This window comes from Ovis aries, chromosome 20 (genome assembly GCF_016772045.2).
Source record: "Ovis aries strain OAR_USU_Benz2616 breed Rambouillet chromosome 20, ARS-UI_Ramb_v3.0, whole genome shotgun sequence".
Taxonomy (NCBI): domain Eukaryota; kingdom Metazoa; phylum Chordata; class Mammalia; order Artiodactyla; family Bovidae; genus Ovis; species Ovis aries.
In genome coordinates this window covers 12,835,798-12,857,524 of record NC_056073.1, presented here as the reverse complement: position 1 = coordinate 12,857,524, position 21,727 = coordinate 12,835,798, and the positions used below count along the sequence as shown (strand labels likewise).

Genomic DNA, 21,727 nt, shown 5'->3' with positions numbered 1-21,727 from the left:
GGAACACGGACCAGGTAAAGTGGCAGCAGATGACAAGCCTTTGCCTCCCTAGTCACCACATTCTGTTTGAAGACATTAAGCTGAATGTTGATATTTTTCTATATTGAGCTGTCTTATATAAATTTTTAGGAGTCTCCCAGGTGGCACCAGTGGTAAAGAACTAGCCTGCCAATGCAGGAGACTTAAGAGATACAGGTTTGATCCCTGGGTCAGGAAGATCCCCTGGAGGAGGGCATGACAACCCACTCCAGTATTCTTGCTGAGAATCCCATGGACAGAGGAGCCTGGTGGGCTACCATCCATGGGGCTGCAAAGAGTTGGACATGATTGAAATGACTTAGCATGCATACACTCATGTATTTTTAAAAGTAAGTAAATATTTTTATACCAGGCAAATACTAAATAATCAGTATTAAAAGTCAATAAAGGTCAGTTCCCTTTCCTTATCTTCCTTGACCTCTCTCAGTTGACATTTCTTCTTTTTTGATACATTAAAGTATATTAAAGAACTCAGAAATTTGTCCTGTTTCTTTTCTTTTTTCATCCTTTTCTCTACACTTTCTTCTTAGATGATGGTCTCATCTCATCTCCTGACTTTAAATGCCATCTACATATGACAAATTCCAAATTATTTTCTCCAGCCCTGAGCTCTCTTCTGAGCTCCACCCTGTAAATCTAACTGCCTGTTTATCTCCATCCATTCTGTTATTCAACAAATATTTATAGAGTGCCTACTATGTGAGAGCTCCCTTCCAGGTACAGCAATGCATACAGGTGAAGGCCCTGCCCTTCTGGAACTTCCAGTCTTAGACATCTCCACTTGGATGTCCAGTAAGCATCTCAGAGGTTACATGATGAAAACAGATGACATGTGCATATGAAAGCAAAAATTAGGAAATTTCCACCCCCAGCAAAATTTCTTTCCCCAGAAATTCTTTCTCTTCTCTGTAAATAATCCCATTCTCCATCCAGTTACTTAGGTCAAAACTAGGAGTGATCCTTGACCCCGCCCCTTCCTTCCCCATCAGCATTCTGCTGGTGGTATCTGTACAATATGGCCAGAATCTATCCACTTTTCACAGTCTCCAGTGCCGAAACTCCAATTTAGGTACTTGTACAATTATTCTAACAAATATGCTTACTAAGACATCTTTTTTCTTTCCCTCTTTTAAATCTCAGATACAGAGGCGAGTTCATCATATTCCTGTATTTTGTTATTCTCAGGTCTCTAGACCCTTTTCATTTTAGTTTTTCCCATTTAGCCGTTATATACACTCCTAGTCTCTTCCTGGGGGGCTTCTATTTAAATATACTTGATATATGTCCCTGAAAGCATGTATTTATCCTTGAGAAATTATACAGGTACCACTCTATGCTGCTGCTGCTGCTGCTAAGTCGCTTCAGTCGTGTCCGACTCTGTGCGACCCCATAGACGGCAGCCCATCAGGCTCCCCCATCCCTGGGATTCTCCAGGCAAGAACCCTGGAGTGGATTGCCATTTCCTTCTCCAATGCATGAAAGTGAAACGTGAAAGTGAAGTCATTCAGTCGTGTCCGACTCTTAGTGACCCCATGGACCACTCTATAGGTCTTGTTTTATTTTTGAAAGCTCTGCACTCAATGCTATGTTCCTAAGATTTATGCATGATGTCATATGGACCATTTTTTTCCAGGTGCTGCATTGTATTCCATGACAGGCATACAACATTTAACTCCTCGATTCCTCCTCTAACTCCTCATTTAACTCCTCTAACTCCTCAACCTGACAGACTCCCAGGTTGCTTTCAACTTTCCACTCTCCCAGACAGTACTACGGATAACGTCCTTGTACATGTCCACAAACCTGTCTGAGAATTACTCTGCGACATACACTCAAGAGTGGGATTCTGGTTCAGAGAGAAGTCCCATCATACACCACTGATATGACTCAGTGCCACCAGTGCACCTTTGAAAGGTGAGCGATGGTAATACATGCGCTCACCCACTATGCTTATCCATTCTCTCAGGCTTCTTATCTATTCTCTTAGGCTTGTTCCTCTCCACAGTGGATGCTGTGATGTGCCACGAAATCCTTCTCCAGGACCCAGGCACTGGCTCCCCCGGCTGTGTGGAGTACTGGCTCCTGAGGGCTCACAACATTGTCCCTCCCAGGAATCGTCCTGGAAGGGAGCTGCCTCAACTAAGATCATGCCCTTGGGGGAAGGGAGGACCACAGGCAGAATCCATCTAAGAGTCCACTTTTGGAGAACCCAACTGACAATGGTCACCTGCACAGTCTTGCCACGACATTTTTATGTCCATACATTTTATACAAATATGTGGGGTTTTTTTCCTAGAAATGTTCTGGGATGTATCTACTCATAATATTTAATTTCGGTTAAGTTTTGCTCAATTACTTGCCTGGAGATCTGCTTCTGCATATCCTTACCAACACTTATCATCATCCACCTTTCTCCAAATACAGTTTCAAGAAAAACATTAGTAAAGGTTGAAAAACAATTCAGATTTCTGCCCAACCTCCAGTTTACCAAAATACCCCCAGAGCTTATGCTTTGTTGTTAAGTCTCAATTTTGTTAAAGTGGGGAAAAAAATCTAATTACCAATTTAGATCCTAATACAAAGAACCCAAATAACCATAAAATACTCCTATATCTGATTTTTTTCCACTTAGGTAATGTATATTGCATCTTTAACATGTAAAAGTTTTAAGAACAATTTGAGCCTGGTAGATTCTTGCCTGAAGAGTCCCAGGGACGGAGGAGCCTGGTGGGCTGCCGTCTATGGGGCTGCCGTCTATGAGTCGGACACGACTGAAGCGACTTGGCAGCAGCAGCGGCAGCAGCAGATGTCCTTATACCGTTCATCCTTGGTGTGAAAGCCAGAATTGCTAAGAGATAATATTTTCTAGAAAATGTTTACTCACGTGACCTATGCAGATTTTACTGGGAAATGAGGGAAAAAAAAAAAAAAAACTACTTCATCAATTTTCAATTGTCTGTCCTAATGGAAAGAGATGAGAAAACTCAAATTTTGGCTCATTCTCCAGTCACTTATCTTGGGGCTTGAAATTGCCCTATTGCCCTGAAGACTTGCAATCAGAGGAAAAGGCAGAGGTATTATGTCCAATATTTTTATAGGAGGGGAGGTGGACATGAGCAGCTAGTCTATGATTTTAGATCATTGAGAGTTGACCTTTGTTCTGTTCTGGACCACAAGTAGATTGCTAGTTGGTTTGGCTGGCTGATTCTTTTCAGCAGCTCTGCTCTATATTTTTTCCCTTTCAGTTTGGCTTACCTATTATGAACCAAAAATATTCTTATTTAATAGGAAGATGCAATGAGATGTGTTTCTATGGTCTTTTCTTCTAAGTTGACTTACTCTAGCAAAGCAGTTAAGTAGACGTTTATCAAAGTCGTCGGTGACTCTGCCCCCATACTGCACCTCTCCAATCATGTACCGAACAGTATTCCACGACACACCCTTTATTAAAAAAATAGAAAAGAGTTATTCATTGTCAACTCAAACAAATAATTCTAAACATTTCGATTCTTTCTCTAAAAGAAAGCTCTGAAAAAAGAAGCACTAGCTAGACTGCATTTAAAATTACTCATTATCTTATATTAATAACTCTTTTGCTCTTACACGACTGGAATTGCTATGGTTTGTTCACCAAAGAAAAACTTACGATACTAAACATCAGTGAATATACTGCTCATTGATTATTTAAAGTAGGGGGAAAAGAAGATTATTTTTCAGTCTGTGGATGTAATTACCTATTATGTTCATTATAGTAATGCCAAGCTGTTAGAGCAGAAAAAAGTCACGTTTAATGAGGAAGGGAGAAAAATCAAGTAATCAATGCTTGAATATGCTTTCTTAGTAATATATTTTCTGAATCTGTATGAGAACATCTAGAAAATTATTCACAAGGTTTTTCTACAATGAAATCTTTCTCTGACTCATTGTGTGAGCTATGAGTACATCAAAGCATTTATTAATTTCCATAGCAATCTTATTCTAGCAACACATTTCAGATATTAATAGTTCTTTATTTTTAAAAAGTTTCAATACATTTGGGGTAGGAGAAGTAAGGATGCTTGATTTTTATTTACTTTCTCTTGGTTAAAATTTTATTTTTCAGCTACATTGCCTTTCAAAGCAACTATTTCAAGATAACTGTCATTTGTACATACAAAAAATGATAAACAATCACAGATATGAACCCATATAATTTTTTCATCAAAATGTCATACTCAAATTTAATATCCCTTTGTAATTTCTAGGAAAAATAATGGTTTGATTCTAGATTTCTCCCCTAGCCAGATAACAATTCATCATGGCTCACCCTCATCATACTGGTACGTGTAGAATCTATGATTATCTTTGTGAGAAGGTATCTACTGTGAGAAGGAAGAGAGGGAGAGACGACAGGCAACTCGTATTTACTGAGTCCTGACTACACACCATACACTGTGGTTTCATACACAAATACTAACTTATTTATTCCTCTTGGAAACCATGACCATTTTATAGATGAAGAAACAGGTTCTGAGAGGCTCATAAACTTGCTCAAAATCACAGAATGAAAAACAGATTTCGAACTCCTTGGAACACACATGTGAAAGAACTGAGTTTTTGTTCTTAGTTCAGTGACCCTGAGGAAGCCCATCATTCTCGTTAGCCTAGTGTTAGTCATTCAGTCCCGTCCGACCCTTTGAAACCCCCTGGGCTGTAGCCCGCCAAGCTCCTCTGTCCGTGGGATTCTCTAGGCAAGAACGCTGGAGTGGGTGGTCATTCCCTTCTCCAGGGCATCTTCCCGATCCGGGTCTCCTGCATTGCAGGTGGATTCTTTCCCATCTGAGCCACCAGGGAAGCCCTCAGCCTAGTACCTCATCAGTAAAACGGGGATGATGTATCTGCCTTCTGTATCTGCCTCGCCCAGTAGTGAAAATAAAAATGAGAGCCTGCACGCATGAGCACCTTGAAAACTGTGAAGTGCTACACGACCGGTGATCGTTGTCACAAATCACCGCTATTTATCTGCACAGCATCTGTTAAGACGTGACTTAAGGTGCAAAGGAAATTTCACATGGGCTGGGAGACAACATTCTCACTTCTGAGGATTCTGAGGCAGCATGACTGAGATGAAGGAAGGAAAGTCTGACTCAAGGTACACTTTCTCCGGAAGTACACTGAGGCACTGGCGTGTGACGTGAAGAAGGCTGTGCTGTTTCTGAGAACGACGAGTTCATCCATCACAGCTCTGACTCCTGTGCGTGTGCTTGGGAGAGACAGAGGTAGGGTGAGGGCGGGGGGCACAAGTGTGAAATGGAGAGCCCAGTGCACTCCGATGGGCAGTGGAGGTGTGACTGGAAACGGCTGGACCAGTAAACAGGTGAGTGGAATGACTGATCCCTTTTGGAAGAACTTGGGGGAACATTAGCAAGATCACTGCATATCCCAGACTGCGAATGTCTCTAGAACTTTGATTTAAAGACAACAATGAAAACAAACAAAAAGAAATAATTTCACTCACTTTCTTAATGTCACATTCATCAAGGTGATTCTGAATAAACTGAACGCTGGCTGAAAAGTCGGCAGAATTGAATTCATAAGGAATATTCCATCCTAAGGGACCAAATTTGCGTCGCTCCTTAAAAACACCAAAGAAAAGTAACTATTGAGTGAGATTTTTAACTTGTATTGCAGCTGATTCCTTTTTATTATTAAAACAAACTACAGTGAAATTAAGGCATGATACTGAAGTAAGTTGACATCATAAAAGAATATATCCCAAACCATTACTTGGTTCGGGATACAGCAAACATTAGAAATACTTTTCCTTGGCTCTAAATGGTTGACAAAAAAAGCAAATCTCCGGCTATTTGCCAAATTGGAGTCCGGGGTTTAAAAAGTCTAGGTCTCCATTGTCAGCTCAAAAAAGTGCAGTAGGTGCTCAAAAATAGCTGTTGAAGGAATTCACTGTTCTAAATTGGACTCTTGAAAGTTTCAAATGTTAAATGTAAGGGTTTGAATTTTTGCTTTTCGAGTTGAATAACCTAAGCTCACAAGGGTGTTCAGACTCCCTGCTAGTATCACTTTGTAATCTTGCGGTTTCAGATTTTGAAAACTAAACATTTTCTATTGTAAAACATGACATAACTGCTTTAAAACATATTGCCCTTGTTTGTCCTCTCCTGTGAAACAGTGGTTAATCATTTCAAACCATCAAATTGCTCATAAATAATCAAACAGGGCTCAAGCCAAATGACTCAATTGCTTTGATATTCTGAGACCATTTTAAAGGTATGGGAGTGTCATTACTGATATTTCCAGAACCTGATCACCTTGCAAGCCACATATATTAACTCAAATGTTACCATACCTTCAGCTTTCCCTGCCTCAACACACAGTCAGTCTAAGAAAAGTTCAATTATTTATTCAGGTTAGCTCCTGACCTTTGATCCAAGTGTCACTCATGCAGACAGTAGAATCCTGATCCATCTGTGGGAAGATATAATTCCACTTCTCTACCTCTAAATGTGCACTAGCTTTTCCTTCTCTTTTTTGCTTTCCCTAACCCAAAACACATACACAGATATAGACACACACACACACACACACACACACACACAGTTTTCACAAGCCATTCCAATACTTCTTTCTGCAGCTGTTCCATGCTTTAGACCACGAATAACACTACCATTTAAAGGAATCTAAATGAACTTTAATTTGGGCAAATTCACGGACAAGTCAGAGAAGAAACTGAGAAAGTGAGAAGCTTTAATTACTGATTTTTGGTAAAGAAACCACCTGCCAAGGCAGGAGACACAAGAGATGCAGGTTTGATCCCTGGGCCAGCAAGATCCCCTGGAGAATGAAATGGCAAACTGCTCCAGCATTCTTGCCTGGAAAAGTCCATGGACAGAGGAGCCTGGCAGGCTACAGTCCATGGGAGTCACAAAGACTCCCTGGACACAAGCGAACACACACAGCACAGGATATGCTTTTAAGCGTATCCTAAATCAAAATTAATTTGGGTCCAGATGTCCTGGCCCTGGGAGATCAGACTGAGGACAAACAACCCTTAGACATGTAAACTGCTACCATTATTTCTAGAACTGTTCTTCTTTAGGTTGGATTGTCAGTTATCAGGCATTTGTATGGAGTGACTCCCATTTCCACTGTAGCTAATTAGATCAAAGGTGGACAACCAGCCCAAGACCAGCAACATCCCCTCTCCCAGGAATCTAAACTTAAGAATTCAGAATTGGTATTCAGAGTTTGTCCTAATCAGAGCTCACCGAGGTGAGCCTCGTTCAGGTTTTTCCAGGAGAAAGGGTGGCTTGGAGGATCTATAGGACACTAACACAAAAATGCATTTGGCTAACCCTTGAGTCTCTAGAATTACTTCCATCTTGAAGACTTCAAAGTGAAAAATGCAAAAATACACTTATAATTAAAATGCAAATGTTTTCCCATTAAAAGAGAGAATCATCTCTAAAATAGTTTTACCCATTTTGACTTAATTTTTAAAATTTACTGGTCAATTAGACAGGAGACTGAATGAAGAATAATTCTTCCTTTCCAATTACTAAAGCTGCTTAAATTGGCTCTACAGAAACATTCCCATTTACATGCACTGAGTGACTGCAATTCAGTTGTTCCTTAAAATGTGATCTTTGAAAACTGTCCTAATGCTGAGATTTGCTTCATTTTACATTACTATCAATTTTTATTTGTAAACATTCACTTCTTAGGTTGGTTCAATAAAATCACAGATGGTTTAATTCCTCTTGGAAAAAAGGACAAAATCTAGGTATCTTTTCTTTCACAAATGAGATCATTTCACTTTCTTGCTATCTTTTTGTACTTATTGATTCCTATAAGTGACAATTAAGAAAAAACAACACCTAAGTAGCACCTTGGAGTTATATCAGGATAGACTCAAACCATTGGGACCTAAGAACTCATTTGGAAGCTCAAAAGCAGAGGACTTTGCTAGAATTTGGAATATTTTTGAATATTGAATCTCTCCAATCCAATTAGTGTTTTTGAAATTAGGAGTCCTAGGTGATATCATAGAAAAATATTAGAATCAGTGCATTTGCAAGAAGTTTTAATCTAGCTGAGAAAATAAGACTTAGAAACAAGGGAAGGACAACACGGTAGTAAGTATAATTAACTGTCAAAATTTCACAGACGTTAAGCTTGAAGAAGACATTCAATCAAGGGCTCCTGGGAAGAACGAAACTGCAGCTGGTCTTTGAACAGAAGGGAGAAAAGAATCCTGAGCTTGGTCAAGGTCAGGAGCAAAGACAGGAGTGCAGAGCTCATGATCTGTCCAGAGGGAGGCTGCAGAACTGTGCCACTGCAGCAGGGGACAGCCTCTGCTGAGTATATCTGGAACTACAGCCCCACGTGATGATTCAGGGGTGGATGGAACACAGATTTGAACATCAGGAGAAAGAGCTAAACCTGACTCAGCAGAAAGGAGTTGTTAATCCATTATTAAGTTGGAGAGTCGTGATTTTAGGAAGACTAGTCTACTCCCTACTGAATTTAACCAATACAGTTCCTTCTTTCTGTTCCAAAGGATATGTAAAACACAACTACCAACACAACATGGAAAATGTGGAATCCTCCACAGAACACCGAAGAGAAGCTGTTCAGTGGAATCATCATTTTAACAATGCCAAAGCCATTCCCAGTTTTATGTTAGAATCTACCTCAGCCTTACGATCCTCTCTCCCACAGTCCAGTGCAGAAACATTTCAGGCTCATCTTCAAAGCAAGGCTCTCTTTAGAGCATTGCATCCTATTTATTTAATAACTGGAGCTAACATAAAATGAAAAATAAAATCCATACTGGACAATATAAGAGAAACATCAATAGGTTAAAATAATTAACAGAAATAGTCAGAACCTCTGGGGAAAACTATACAGGAATGTGTAAAAGATATTTTTAAAAAATTCTGTATCATGTTACTATAATTATTTTCAAGAGATGTGCACTAAGAACTTTATTATCACACCTCCCCAAAGCAAGAACTGGTATTCAGAGTCAGAATGTCTGCGATCCAAAAATCTGCAAGCAATAAATGCTGAAGAGGGTGTGGAGAAAAGGGAACCCTCCTACACTGTTGGTGGAAATGCAAACTAGTACAGCCACTATGGAGAACAGTGTGGAGATTCCTTTAAAAATTGCAAACGGAACTGCCTTATGACCCAGCAATCCCACTGTTGGGCATATACACCGAGGAAACCAGAATTGAAAGAGACACATGTACCCCAATGTTCATCGCAGCACTATTTATAATAGCCAGGACATGGAAACAACCTAGATGTCCATCAGCAGATGAATGGACAAGAAAGCTGCGGTACATATACACAATGGAGTATTACTCAGCCGTTAAAAAGAATACATTTGAGTCAGTTCTGATGAGATGGATGAAACTGGATTCTATTATACAGAGTGAAGTAAGCCAGAAAGAAAAACACCAATACAGTATACTAACACATATATATGGAATTTAGAAAGATGGCAATGATGACCCTGTATGCAAGACAGCAAAAAAGACACAGATGTGTTAGCGGACTTTTGGACTCAGAGGGAGAGGGAGAGGGTGGGATGATTTGGGAGAATGGCATTGAAACGTGTATACTATCATGTAAGAATCGAATCGCCAGTCTATGTCCGATGCAGGATGCAGCATGCTTGGGGCTGGTGCACGGGAATGATCCAGAGAGATGTTATGGGGAGGGAGGTGGGAGGGGGTTCATGTTTGGGAACTCATGTACACCCGTGGGGGATTCATGTCAATGTATGGCAAAACCAATACAGTATTGTAAAGTAAAATACAGTAAAAATAAAAAAATTTTTTTAAAAATTTTAATTGAGTATTTGTCAAGGCTTAAACCTAAAAAAAAGTCAGAAAAGTAAACACTTTTCTGAATGAGGAACTGCTAACAGTGGTACTCCCTGAGCCCCACAGATATCGCCATTTTTATTAAATATTAACACATATTTTAAGAGCCATGGTAAAATTTCCAAGTTTGCAACTGCCCCTGCAGGCAGTTAGAGCTGCTAATCAAAGACTCTTGTAATAAACCTCACAAAATTGTGTATCACCCATAAGTCCCAAAAATGGGCTTCAATGTGGCAAGCCAAAGTGAGAAAGAGAAATATCCAAAGCATGAAAAGGACATAAAAATGACTAACAACACCTCCCCCAAGGGCAGTGGCTCTTTGGCAGTTATTCTCCATTCTCACCAAATACTAGAATCACTTGGGAAGTTTTACAAAGGTCTGAGAACTTCACAACGCCTCCTCCAAGGAATTCTGGATCCAGGCAGTGGCTGAGGATCCAGTCATTAGGATAAGATGCTTCAGATTTTCACAGGTTCAGTTTGCTGGACCACAGCTTAAGATGCTCAGGGTCCATTGTGGTGTGCCACAAGGGGTAGCGCATGGGTCATCAGTGGGAACAAAACAGCCAACGTTTTCCTGACCTTCTGCAGGAAGTGTAGGCAGGAGACTATAGATGGAATTGTTGAGTTTCAGAAGACCCAGACTTTGGAGGAGGATATATTTAAAACTAAAATCCTGAAAGGCGAGTGTGGGCTTGCTCTGAAGCCCAGGATAGTGCTACACTGGAGCTTCTGGGAAACGGTAGTGAGAGAATATTGATACCAGAGGGGTGCTTCCCTTGTGAGTCATCTTTCAGAGGATGCAGGAATTGTCCTCAAGAAGTAGTGGCCAAGTAAGTGGAGGCGTGCACCAGGGCACTGGGATGAAAGGCTCCCATGGGGAGGGCAGGAGGACTGGCTGCCTGAGGCAGAGACATCAGCTGGCTGCAGTGAGAGCTGACTCGGCAGCAGTAACCTCGGAGCCAAGTTCCTGGAGGAGGAGGGAGGGAAGCTGGGGGAGCAGGGAGTGAGCAGAGCTTGGTGCAGAATTGGTTGGTGCATCTATGCAAGTTTCCATGGCGGCACCCAGGTCACCCCCTTCCCCTGGGCAAGCCTGCTCCCACCTCAAGACACCCTCCGCCACTCTTCTACCCAAGAAAGTTGTCCTTGACCAGTCAAATCTACTTCCCCTCCTTACAGGAGAGGAGGGGTGCTCATTTCATCCTCTGCAACAAGAGTAGGATCCACATAACACACGATGCCCTTGAGCTGGGCTGCATGAAGCCAAACCATGGTTCGGTAGGAGAAACACACTGGAGGGCAGGTGGGGGTTGGCTGTTTTACCACTAGGTCCTGCATTCTCATGTGTGATGGACTCCAACATGAACCCTTTGGAAGTGAGCAGACTCTTCCCAGTATAGACTCCCCGCCCCCCGCCCCCCACAACTCCACCATGTCCTTCATCTGCCTTTCATCTGTAGAAAAACTTTAGTCAAAAATTTAATCAGAGAGGTGAGAAAATACAAAACGAAGAAATAATAATAGCTTCAGTTCAGTTCAGTCGCTCAGTTGTGTCCAACTCTTTGCGACCCCATGAATTGCAGCACGCCAGGCCTCCCTGTCCATCACCAACTCCCAGAGTTTACCCAAACTCATTTCCATTGAGTCAGTGATGCCATCCAGCCATCTCATCCTCTGTCGTCCCCTTCTCCTCCTGCCCCCAATCCCTCCCAGCATCAAAGTCTTTTCCAATGAGTCAACTCTTCGCATGAGGTGGCCAAAGTATTGGAGCTTCAGCTTCAACATCAGTCCTTCCAAAGAACACCCAGGACTGATCTCCTTTAGAATGGCCTGGTTGGATCTTCTTGCAGTCCAAAGGACTCTCAAGAGTCTTCTCCAACACCACAGTTCAAAAGCATCAAATCTTCGGCACTCAGCTTTCTTCACAGTCCAACTTTCACATCCGTACATGACCACTGGAAAAACCATAGCCTTGACTAGACAGACCTTTGTTGGCAAAGTAATGTCTCTGCTTTTGAATATGCTATCTAGGTTGGTCATAACTTTTCTTCCAATGAACAAGCGTCTTTTAATTTCATGGCTGCAATCACCATCTGCAGTGATTTTGGAGCCCAAAATAAAGTCTCTCACTCTTTTCAGTTTCCCCATCTATTTCCCATGAAGTGATGGGACCAGATGCCATGATCTTCGTTTTCTGAATGTTGAGCTTTAAGCCAACTTTTTCACTCTCTTCTTTCTCTTTCATCAAGAGGCTTTTTAGTTCCTCTTCACTTTCTGCCATAAGGGTGGTGTCATCTGCATATCTGAGATTATTGATATTTCTCCTGGCAATCTTGATTACAGCTTGTGCTTCTTTCAGCCCAGTGTTTCTCATGATGTACTCTGCATATAAGTTAAATAAGCAGGGCAACAATATACAGCTTAGTCATTAAAAAAAAGGTCAAGGACCTTTGGTTCTTTCTCAAGGACTACAGACAATATTCTGAGCCACGTCCTTTGAGTTGTTTTACAGAGACTGGAACCACCACCAGGTAGAAGTTACCTGTATATTGCCCACAAGCACACAGACATCAGACCAGCTGGAACCAAACAACTGATGATGCTGACTCCTTCTTACCTCATCACCAACTAGTCAGAAGAATGTCCACAAGCTGACTGTAAGACTCCTCACTACCCCCTCCAGGCTGGTACACGCAGTTTCAAGAACCTTAGTCCACTGTGGCCCCCTTTGCCTGAGAAAACAATAAAGCCATTTTCTTCTACTTCACCCAAAACTCTGTCTCCACATCAGCACTGTCTTGTCAGCACTGGAAAACAGAGGGTGATTTTTGCCATCAATTTCCCTAGTCCAGAAACTTCAGATTATGTGACATGAACCAATTCCCTCTTCTTTTATTCAATCTCTAAAGGACAAAAGTATATACATCATGTTGTAGAAAGCAAGGGCTATCCAGGAAAATTTGGAAGAATCAATTCACCGATTAACAAATCAGGTATTTGGCTTTTATATCCAACAATAGAAAAATATAAGCCAAAATCTTTCTTTGCAGAATAGTCCTTCCTATAATAGTTGTGTCTTGAACTCTAACGTGTACACAAATCACTTGGGCATCTTATTACAACACAGATTCTGATTCAGCAGATCCAGGGTGGGTCCTGAGATTCATCTCTTAGAAGTCTCCAGGTGACATGAATGCTGCTGATGCAGGACCACAGCCCCTAAAGAATTCTGGATTTTCTATCAGACTCACTCTATCCTAACCAATTCACTTTGATTCATGGACCTGCCGTTCCACGTTCCTATGCAATCCTGTTCTTTATGTCACTGGACTTTACTTTCACCACCAGACACGTCCACAACTGGGCATCATTTCTGCTTTGTCTCTCTCTTCATTCTTTCTGGAGCTACTTCTCTGTTCTTCCCCAGTAACATACTGGACACCTACCAACCTAAGAAGCTCATCTTTCAGTGTCATATCTTTTTGCCTTTTCACACTGTCCATGAGGTGTCAAGGTTCCAGTTTGTGGATCACCCACCTGGTGACTTCATGGTGGGGGCTAATGGTGACCTCCTCCAAGAGGACTTATGTTGCATGCTGCAAGCCCCAGGACTGTGCTGCCTGTGCACCTGTCCCCACAGCAGCCCACTCCTGACCCGCACCTCCACAGGAGACCCTTAAACACTCACAGGCAGGTCTGGTTCAGTCTCTTGTGGGGGTCACTGCTCCTTTCCCTGGGTCCTGGTGTGCACAAGGTTTTGTTTGCACCCTCCAAGAGTCTCTGGCGTGCATGAGAGAATGCACTGGTCACAGTAAACACCCTCTTCCAATGACGCAAGAGACGACTCTACACATGGACATCACCATATGGTCAATGCCCAAATCAGATTGATTATATTCTTTGCAGCCAAAGATGAGAAGCTCTGTACAGTCAGCAAAAATAAAACCAGGAGCTGACTGTGGCTCAGATTATGAACTCCTTATTGCAAAATTCAGACTTTAAATTGAAGAAAGTAGGGAAAACCACTAGACCATTCAGATACGACCTAAATCAAATCCCTTATGATTATACAGTGGAAGTGAGAAATAGATCCAAGGGATTAGATCTAATAAACAGAGTGCCTGAAGAATGACAGATGGAGGTTCGTAACATTGTACAGGAGATGGTGACCAACACCATCCCCCCAAAAGAAATGCAGCAAGGCAAGATGGTTGTCTGAGGAGGCCTTACAAATAGCTGAGAAAAGAAGAGAAGCAAAAGGCAAAGGAGAAAGGGAAAGCTATACCCATCTGAATGCAGAGTTCCAAAGGATAGTAAGGAGAGATTTTAAAAAAATAAAAAAAAGAAAGCCTTCTTAAGTGAACAATGCAAAGAAATAGAGGAAAACGATAGAATGGGAAAGACTAGAGATCTCTTTGGAAAAGGAAGTGGCAAGCCACTCCAGTGTTCTTGCCTGGAGAATCCCAGGGACGGGGAAGCCTGTTGGGCTGCCGTCTATGGGGTTGCACAGAGTCAGACATGACTGAAGCAACTTAGCAGCAGAGATCTCTTCAAGAAAATTAGAGATACCAAGGGAACATTTCATGCAAAGTTGGGCAAAAAGACGGAAACAGCAAAGACCTAACAGAAGGAGAAGAGATTAAGAAGAGGTGGCAAGAATACACAGAAGAACTATAGAAAAAAGGTCTTAATGACCCAGATAACCACAATGGTGTGATCACTCACCTAGAGTCAAACATCTTGGAGTGTGAGGTCAAGTGGGCCTTAGGAAGCATCATTACAAACAAAGCTAGTGGAGGTGATGGAATTCCAGCTGAGCTATTTCAAATCTTAAAAGATGATGCTGTCATACTGCTGCACTCAATATGCCAGCAAATTTAGAAAACTCAGCAGTGGCCACAGGACTAGAAAAGGTCAGTTTTCATTCCAATCCCAAAGAAAGACAATGTCAAAGAATGTTCAAACTATTGCGCAGTTGCAATCATTTCACATGCTAGCAAGGTAATGCTCAAAACCCTTCAAGCTAGTCTTCAACAGGATGCGAACCAAGAACTTCCAGATGTTCAAGCTGGGTTTAGAAAAGGCAGAGGAACCAGAAATCAAATTGCCAGCATCTATTGGATCATAGAAAAGCAAGAGAATTCAAGAAAATCATCTACTTCCACTTCATCGACTATGCTAATGCCTTTGACAGTGTGGATCAAAAAACTATGGAAAACTCTTAAAGAGATGGAAATATCAGACCATCTTAACTGCCTCCTAAGACATTTACATGCAGGTCAAGGAGTAACAGAATTGGACATCAAACAACGGACTGGTTCCAAATTGGGAAAGGAGTTCGTCAAGGCTATATATTGTCACCCTGCTTATTTACCTTATATGCAGAGTACATCATGCAAAATGCCGGGCTGGATGAAGCACAAGCTGGAATCAAGATTGCTGGAAGAAATATCAATAATCTCAGATACACAGATGACACCACCCTCATGGCAGAAAGTGAAGATGAACTTAAGAACCTCTTGATGAAAGTGAAAGAGGAGAATGAAAAGCTGGCTTAAAATTCAACATTCAAAAAACTAAGATCATGATATCTGGTCCCATCACTTCATGGCAAATGATAGGGAAAGAGTGGAAATAGTGGCAGATTTTATTTTCTTGGGCTCCAAAACCACTGTGGACAGTTACTGCAGCCATGAAATTAAAAGGTGCCTGCTTCTTGGAAGGAAAGCTATGACAAACCTAAAAGTCGCTCAGCAGTGGCCTACCCTTTGCGAACCCATGGATTATACAGTCCATGGAAGTCTCCGGGCCAGAATACTGGAGTAGGTAGCCTTTCCCTTCTCCAGGGGATCTTTCCAACCCAGGGATTAAACCCAGGTATAGACAACATATTAAAAAGCCAAGCTATCACTTTGCCAACAAAGGCCCATATCGTCAAAGCTATGGTTTTTCCAGTAGACCTGTATGGATGTGAGAGTTGGACCATAAAGAAGGTTGAGCACCAAAGAACTGATGCTTTGGAACTGTGGTGTTGGAGAAGACTCTTGAGAGTTCCTTGGACAGAAAGGAGATCAAACCAGTTAATCCCAAAAGAAATAAACCCTGAATACTCATTGGAAGGACTGATGCTGAAGCTGAAGCTCCAATACTTTGGCCACCTGATGTGAAGAGCTGACTCATTGGAAAAGACCCTGATGCTGGGAAAGACTGAGGGCAGGAGGAGAAGGGTGACAGCGGACGTTTTGTCTAACTGAAAACATTTAAAACATTTCTCTAATTGAAACTAGGAGAGGGGAAATGCTTGAATTACCCACACTCCTTGCGTAATCATAGAGCTGGACAACAGAATGTTAGAAATGGGAAAAATCTTGAAAGATCACTTCCTTCTACCTTGAAACACACAGATGGGGAAACAGAGGCCCCAAAAGGGACAAAACTGGACCAACCCTATGTAGCTAACTGATGTCACAAGAAGTCTAAAGCCCAGGCCTCCTGACTCTCTATGAAGTGCTCTAATACACTATGATCGGATTTTAAGAGATCTTCACAATATTTTTTTTTTATAGACATGCCACTGTGAACTTCATGGCCCTAGTAGTGGAGATTATTTTTGTTAGTTTTAATCCAAATACAAGTCACGTTAAGTGCAAGTACACTTTGGTTTCATGACTGGCCCAGAGTCCTTTTCTTCTTTTTAGCACTTGGATAATGGCCACTAAAAACACAGATTGCCGTCTTGACTGTATGGAAAATACCCGCAATCGTCTATCCATGATAAGCATGGTGGAAAAGTTGAATCACTACTAGGAAAAGAATCATAAAATTTACTGTTTGTGAATTGGGCGTTAAATATCAGAGTTAAAGCAATATTTGTATTAGAGTGTGATAAGGTCTAGCAAACCCAACAATTCCCAGATAAGAATGTATGAAATCGGCTTCAGTGACTTGAAAACCATAATTTACAATCAATCCAGAGGCCACAGTGGAACTTAGTAAAAATAACCACCCACAAAGCATTTATTCTGACTTTAACTTCTCAGGGTGGGAGACAGAGAAACACCAGTTGTCCTTTGGCACTGCCCTCTCAGCTGGGCAGTGTTTTCCTGGTAAAGTGGAGGCAACAGGGAACCTGTGGGTAACACGCCCAGTATTTCCTGGGGTGGGCACCCAATTCCCCTCCAGTTTTGGGCAGGGCAGGGAAAGACAAGGTCAAGCTCTGTTGGCTGCTGGGCACAGTTGAATCATGACTCCTGGTTCAAACCAATTGATTTATTTTGTCCTCACTCCAACTTCAGGAAAAGAAGAAATGTAGGAAAGAATTCAAGGAGCCCCTATCTCTCTGTGAAATCAAGAGTGAATCAAGTACATTAAAATTACACAGCCTGGACTTCCCTGGTAGTCCAGAGATTAAGAACATGCCTGCCAATGCAGGGGACACAGGTTCAATCCTTGGTCCAGGAAGATTCCACATGCTACAGGGCAACTAAGCCACAGCACCTCAGCTATGGAACCCATGAGCTCAAGAGCCCATGCTCTGTCACAATGAGAGAAGCCCATGCACCACAACTCTCTCTAATAACTCCCACTCACCACAACTAGATAAAGCCTGTGTCCAGCAACGAAGATCCAGTGCAGCCAAAAGCAAGTAAATTACTAATTTTAAAAATTATATAGCTTTCAAATACAGAACAAAATCCAAAATCCAAAAATAGAACAAAGTGGTGACAAATGAAAAAACAAAAACCAGAACCCATGGAGACATTGCTGGGTAGCCACATAGTACAAGCAAATTGGAAAGAATCTGAAGAAGACAGCCGACCCCTGTGACTCATCTTCCAAACACTATGACCACCACTGTCCCAGTGGGGACGAGGGTCAAAACATACTTGCATCCAAGGCAGGCAACATGGGGTGTGACTCCTGGATTCACCATTTCAGTTCAGTTCAGTTCAGTTCAGTTCAGTCGCTCAGTCGTGTCCGACTCTTTGCGACCCCATGATTCGCAGCATGCCAGGCCTCCCTGTCCATCACCAACTTCCGGAGTTGACTCAGACTCACGTCCATCGAGTCTGTGATGCCATCCAGCCATCTCATCCTCGGTCGTCCCCTTCTCCTCCTGCCCCCAAATCCCTCCCAGCATCAGAGTCTTTTCCAATGAGTCAACTCTTTGCATGAGGTGGCCAAAGTACTGGAGTTTCAGCTTTAGCATCATTCCTTCCAAAGAACTCCCAGGGCTGATCTCCTTCAGAATGGACTGGTTTGATCTCCTTGCAGTCCAAGGGACTCTCAAGAGTCTTCTCCAACACCACAGTTCAAAAGCATCAATTCTTCGGTGCTCAGCCTTCTTCACAGTCCAACTCTCACATCCATACATGACCACAGGAAAAACCATAGCCTTGACTAGACAGATTCACCACTTAGGAAGGACCTTAACCTCTCTGAGTCTCAATTTCCTCATTTTCCAGATGGTGATAAATCCTACCCTGAAAGGTGGTTATTAGTATTACATGAGATGGTATATACAACATTGCCAAATGTCTCTGAGTCTCAATTACCTCACTTTGCAGATGGTGATAAATCCTACCCTGAAAGGTGATTGTTAGTATTACATGAGATGGTACAGAGAACACTGCTGGACAGCATAGGCAACTTTCAAGATCCAGTTCCTATCGGAGCAATTCATTTGTTCATCCCACAAACATTTATTGAGCTCTGGCAATGCTGCAGCTGCTGCTGTGACAAGCGGAGACCCAGCAGTTACAAAAGGACAGTCGTTGCTCTGGAGAATCTTACACTCTAGGGGTCGAGGTGGGGGATGGGGGCAGGAAGATGCTTTCAATACATAAGCAAATATGCACATCCTGTGCCAGGTGGGGAAAAAGTGCCATGAAGGAAAAAGAAAGTGAGGTGAGGACACCAGACGTGGAGCAGGGGGGCAAGCATAACGTCATTAGTGTCTTCTAAAAGCGCAAACGGTTCCCGGAAGTTACCTGCACAGTGGAGTGCAAAAACGCTACAGTGTAAAGCATTGGCTTCCACATGGGCAAATTACTGATATCCAGAAGGTCTTGATTAATTCCGGCAAATGTTCTTTTCAGACCTGCGCGAACGCCTTGGGGTGGCTCATTAGTGAATTTGAGAGAAGTCTGTCATAAAAAACAAACAGTGAAAAATAAAAATGTAAATAGTACTTTTGTTTCTATAAATTACTGTGAAGGATAAAATAGAAATGACAAGACATCAGAAAACAATATGCTTGTGGTAAATAAAAAGGCACCGTGTAAACTAGTTACATGGATCAGAGCTAAAACCCAACAAATTAATACCAAGTCTTATCATTCTCCTGTGGGAATATTTACTATATAACCTTGGTGATTATAGTCAAGATTTTGATGATAATGGCATTAAGATTTTACAATACAGACTTGACCCAAAAGAGCCCGTTACGTTTGCCATCTTTCAGTAATGACAGAAGTGGCATCTTCATTTGTATAACTCGCAAGGAAAAGACACTCGTCTCATAGTAACAAACCTGAAGCAATGTAATGGGAAACCGAACGTGCGGCTCGGTAGTTATCCACACTCGGAAGGTATCGTCGATGGTTTCTGTGATGGTTAAAGTCTCCAGCAATTCTTCCATGAATTCCAGGCCAAGGTGACAATTCTGCAGTAAAACCCAGCCACCCTGTATTCAAAAATGACTTCATGTTAATTCCTCATAACTTTTTTTGCTATGATTTAAATAAAACAAAGTGTACATACAAATATTTTTTGAACTTTTGCTCGGGGTCTGTGAATACTCTGTTTTAAGCACATATATGTTAATGGAATTATTATACGTCAATACAAACTTTTTTTCCCTGCTTCTGGTAAAGCTGGTTACTTGGAATCAAGCGGCTTAAAAATGAATGTTACTCTGTCACCCCTGGTTCAGAAGGGAACAGAAATTAAAACGAAGTCAGACTTTATTAAGTACAGTGTGTGCACCATCTAATGGTGGGAACGGGTATTTTGGAATTTGTAACTTGTCCTGCCTAAGGTAAATCAGAAGGGACTCACGCCAAAGCCAAGCCATCCACTGTCACAAAGAGATGCACATGACCTCATGAAAGCTGGAGGAGTTGACGAAAATTCATCAACAATCAAGTTAGGAAGAAAAGACAGAACTTTAATAGAGCCAAACTGAGGATTATAGCCTGGGAGACAGACTCAGAGGCTCCGACTGTCCCACCTGTTAGAAGTCAAAGACACAGGCATACACATTTTCAAGACAAAGGATCATACATCAAAATGACATGCTGACATTTCACATGAAGTCCACCAAAGATACACAGTCCAGGTAAGCATATACAAAGACATGCTAATCTTTAAGAAGCTACATTGTTAGTGTCAAAGAAATGGGAAAAAGTAAACCTCATCTTTGCATTGGAGCAGGCATCCCCACCCCAGAGGAGGTCTGGCTGATGCATAATACAGACACAGACTGCACAGGGGAGGCAAGAGGCCCAAACGAGCAGCCAGAGCCAATTTTACAGTATAATTTTCTTCTCCTTCCTTGAAATACAAATTTTACTTCACCAGAGGCAATACATTTGGTGACATTTGCTACCAGTATTCTTGCCTGGAAAATCCTATCTACAGAGGAGCCTGGTGGGCTACAGTCCATGGGGTCGCAGAGTTGGACACAACTGAGTGACTGAGCATGGCTGCTACCGTAATACTAAATCCTTTTTAAAATTTTATTTCTTTTTCATGGAAGGATAATTGCTTTACAACATTGTGCTGGTCTCTGCCGTACATCAACATGTATCAGCCATAGGTATACATATGTCCCCTCCCTCTTGAACCTCCCTCCCACCTCCCACCCCAATATTAAATCTTATTCTTTGTCATCTCTCCTCCCAGATGTTCCTGAAACCACAAAATTTATTAAGCACTATCTAAATATTGATAAAACCTTAACAATATGTCATAGAACCATCACAGTTCTATAAGAACATAGTTTACTAGCCAGCTGATGCTTTGATATACTTTATGCAACAAGATCAAATAAATACAGCTACAAGTTATTGAGCTCAGTATACATATGGTAAGGCATATATATTATGCCTTATACTGAAAGAGAAAATACAACTCAGATTGGCTTAAATAGCAAAGGGGACTTTTTGGTCTAGACAACCAGATCGTCAAGAAGATGAACTTCATGATCAGAACTCTGGGTCCTTGTGGATCCAGTTACTCTCTGATTCCCTGCTCTGAATTCCACAATGTCAGCTTTATCCTAAATCTTTCAAGTGACGATGTGGCTATACCTGTTCATGCTTTGTCTGTATTATTTCTGTTATTTGTTTTGCTTTGTTTTTGCCTATGCCACATGGCATGTGGGATCTTAGTTCCCCAACCAGGGATCAAACGCACACCCCCTGCACTGGAAGCTCGGAATCTTAACCATTAGACAGCCAGGGAAGTTCTGTTTGTTTGTTTTTTTATAATGCCAATATTATCAGTATTTATCCCACCTTGAGACACAGAACACAGAAGTTATAAAAAAACTAATATTCCAAAGAAAGTTGATGTGAATGCTGTATTCAAATGTAAAAGCTTCTCACTCATGGAAACTAAAGAAATTATTTAAGGCCCAAAGTCAAACAGTCAGATCATTCAACAGAGTGAATCATTTTATCTGAGTAAAAATAATTATATATAATTGCTTTGGTATATATAAATTAAATACCATATATTATTGAATTTAATTAACTGATAAAGATTAAGGCTTAGGGCACTTGAGAATTAATGG

The 21,727-nt window shown here is 41.6% G+C and overlaps 1 protein-coding gene across 1 annotated transcript in view; it reads right to left on the bottom strand.

The window, feature by feature from the left end:
- Positions 1 to 21,727, bottom strand: part of DNAH8 (dynein axonemal heavy chain 8) — a 339,200-nt gene that overhangs the window by 49,016 nt on the left and 268,457 nt on the right. Inside the window, exons 84-87 of the mRNA XM_060403159.1 lie at positions 19,463 to 19,615; positions 18,921 to 19,076; positions 5,537 to 5,653; positions 3,379 to 3,480 (exon numbers count right to left, since the gene is read on the bottom strand). Coding sequence (XP_060259142.1) covers positions 3,379 to 3,480; positions 5,537 to 5,653; positions 18,921 to 19,076; positions 19,463 to 19,615 — 528 coding nt within the window. The remainder of the gene's footprint in view (positions 1 to 3,378; positions 3,481 to 5,536; positions 5,654 to 18,920; positions 19,077 to 19,462; positions 19,616 to 21,727) is intronic.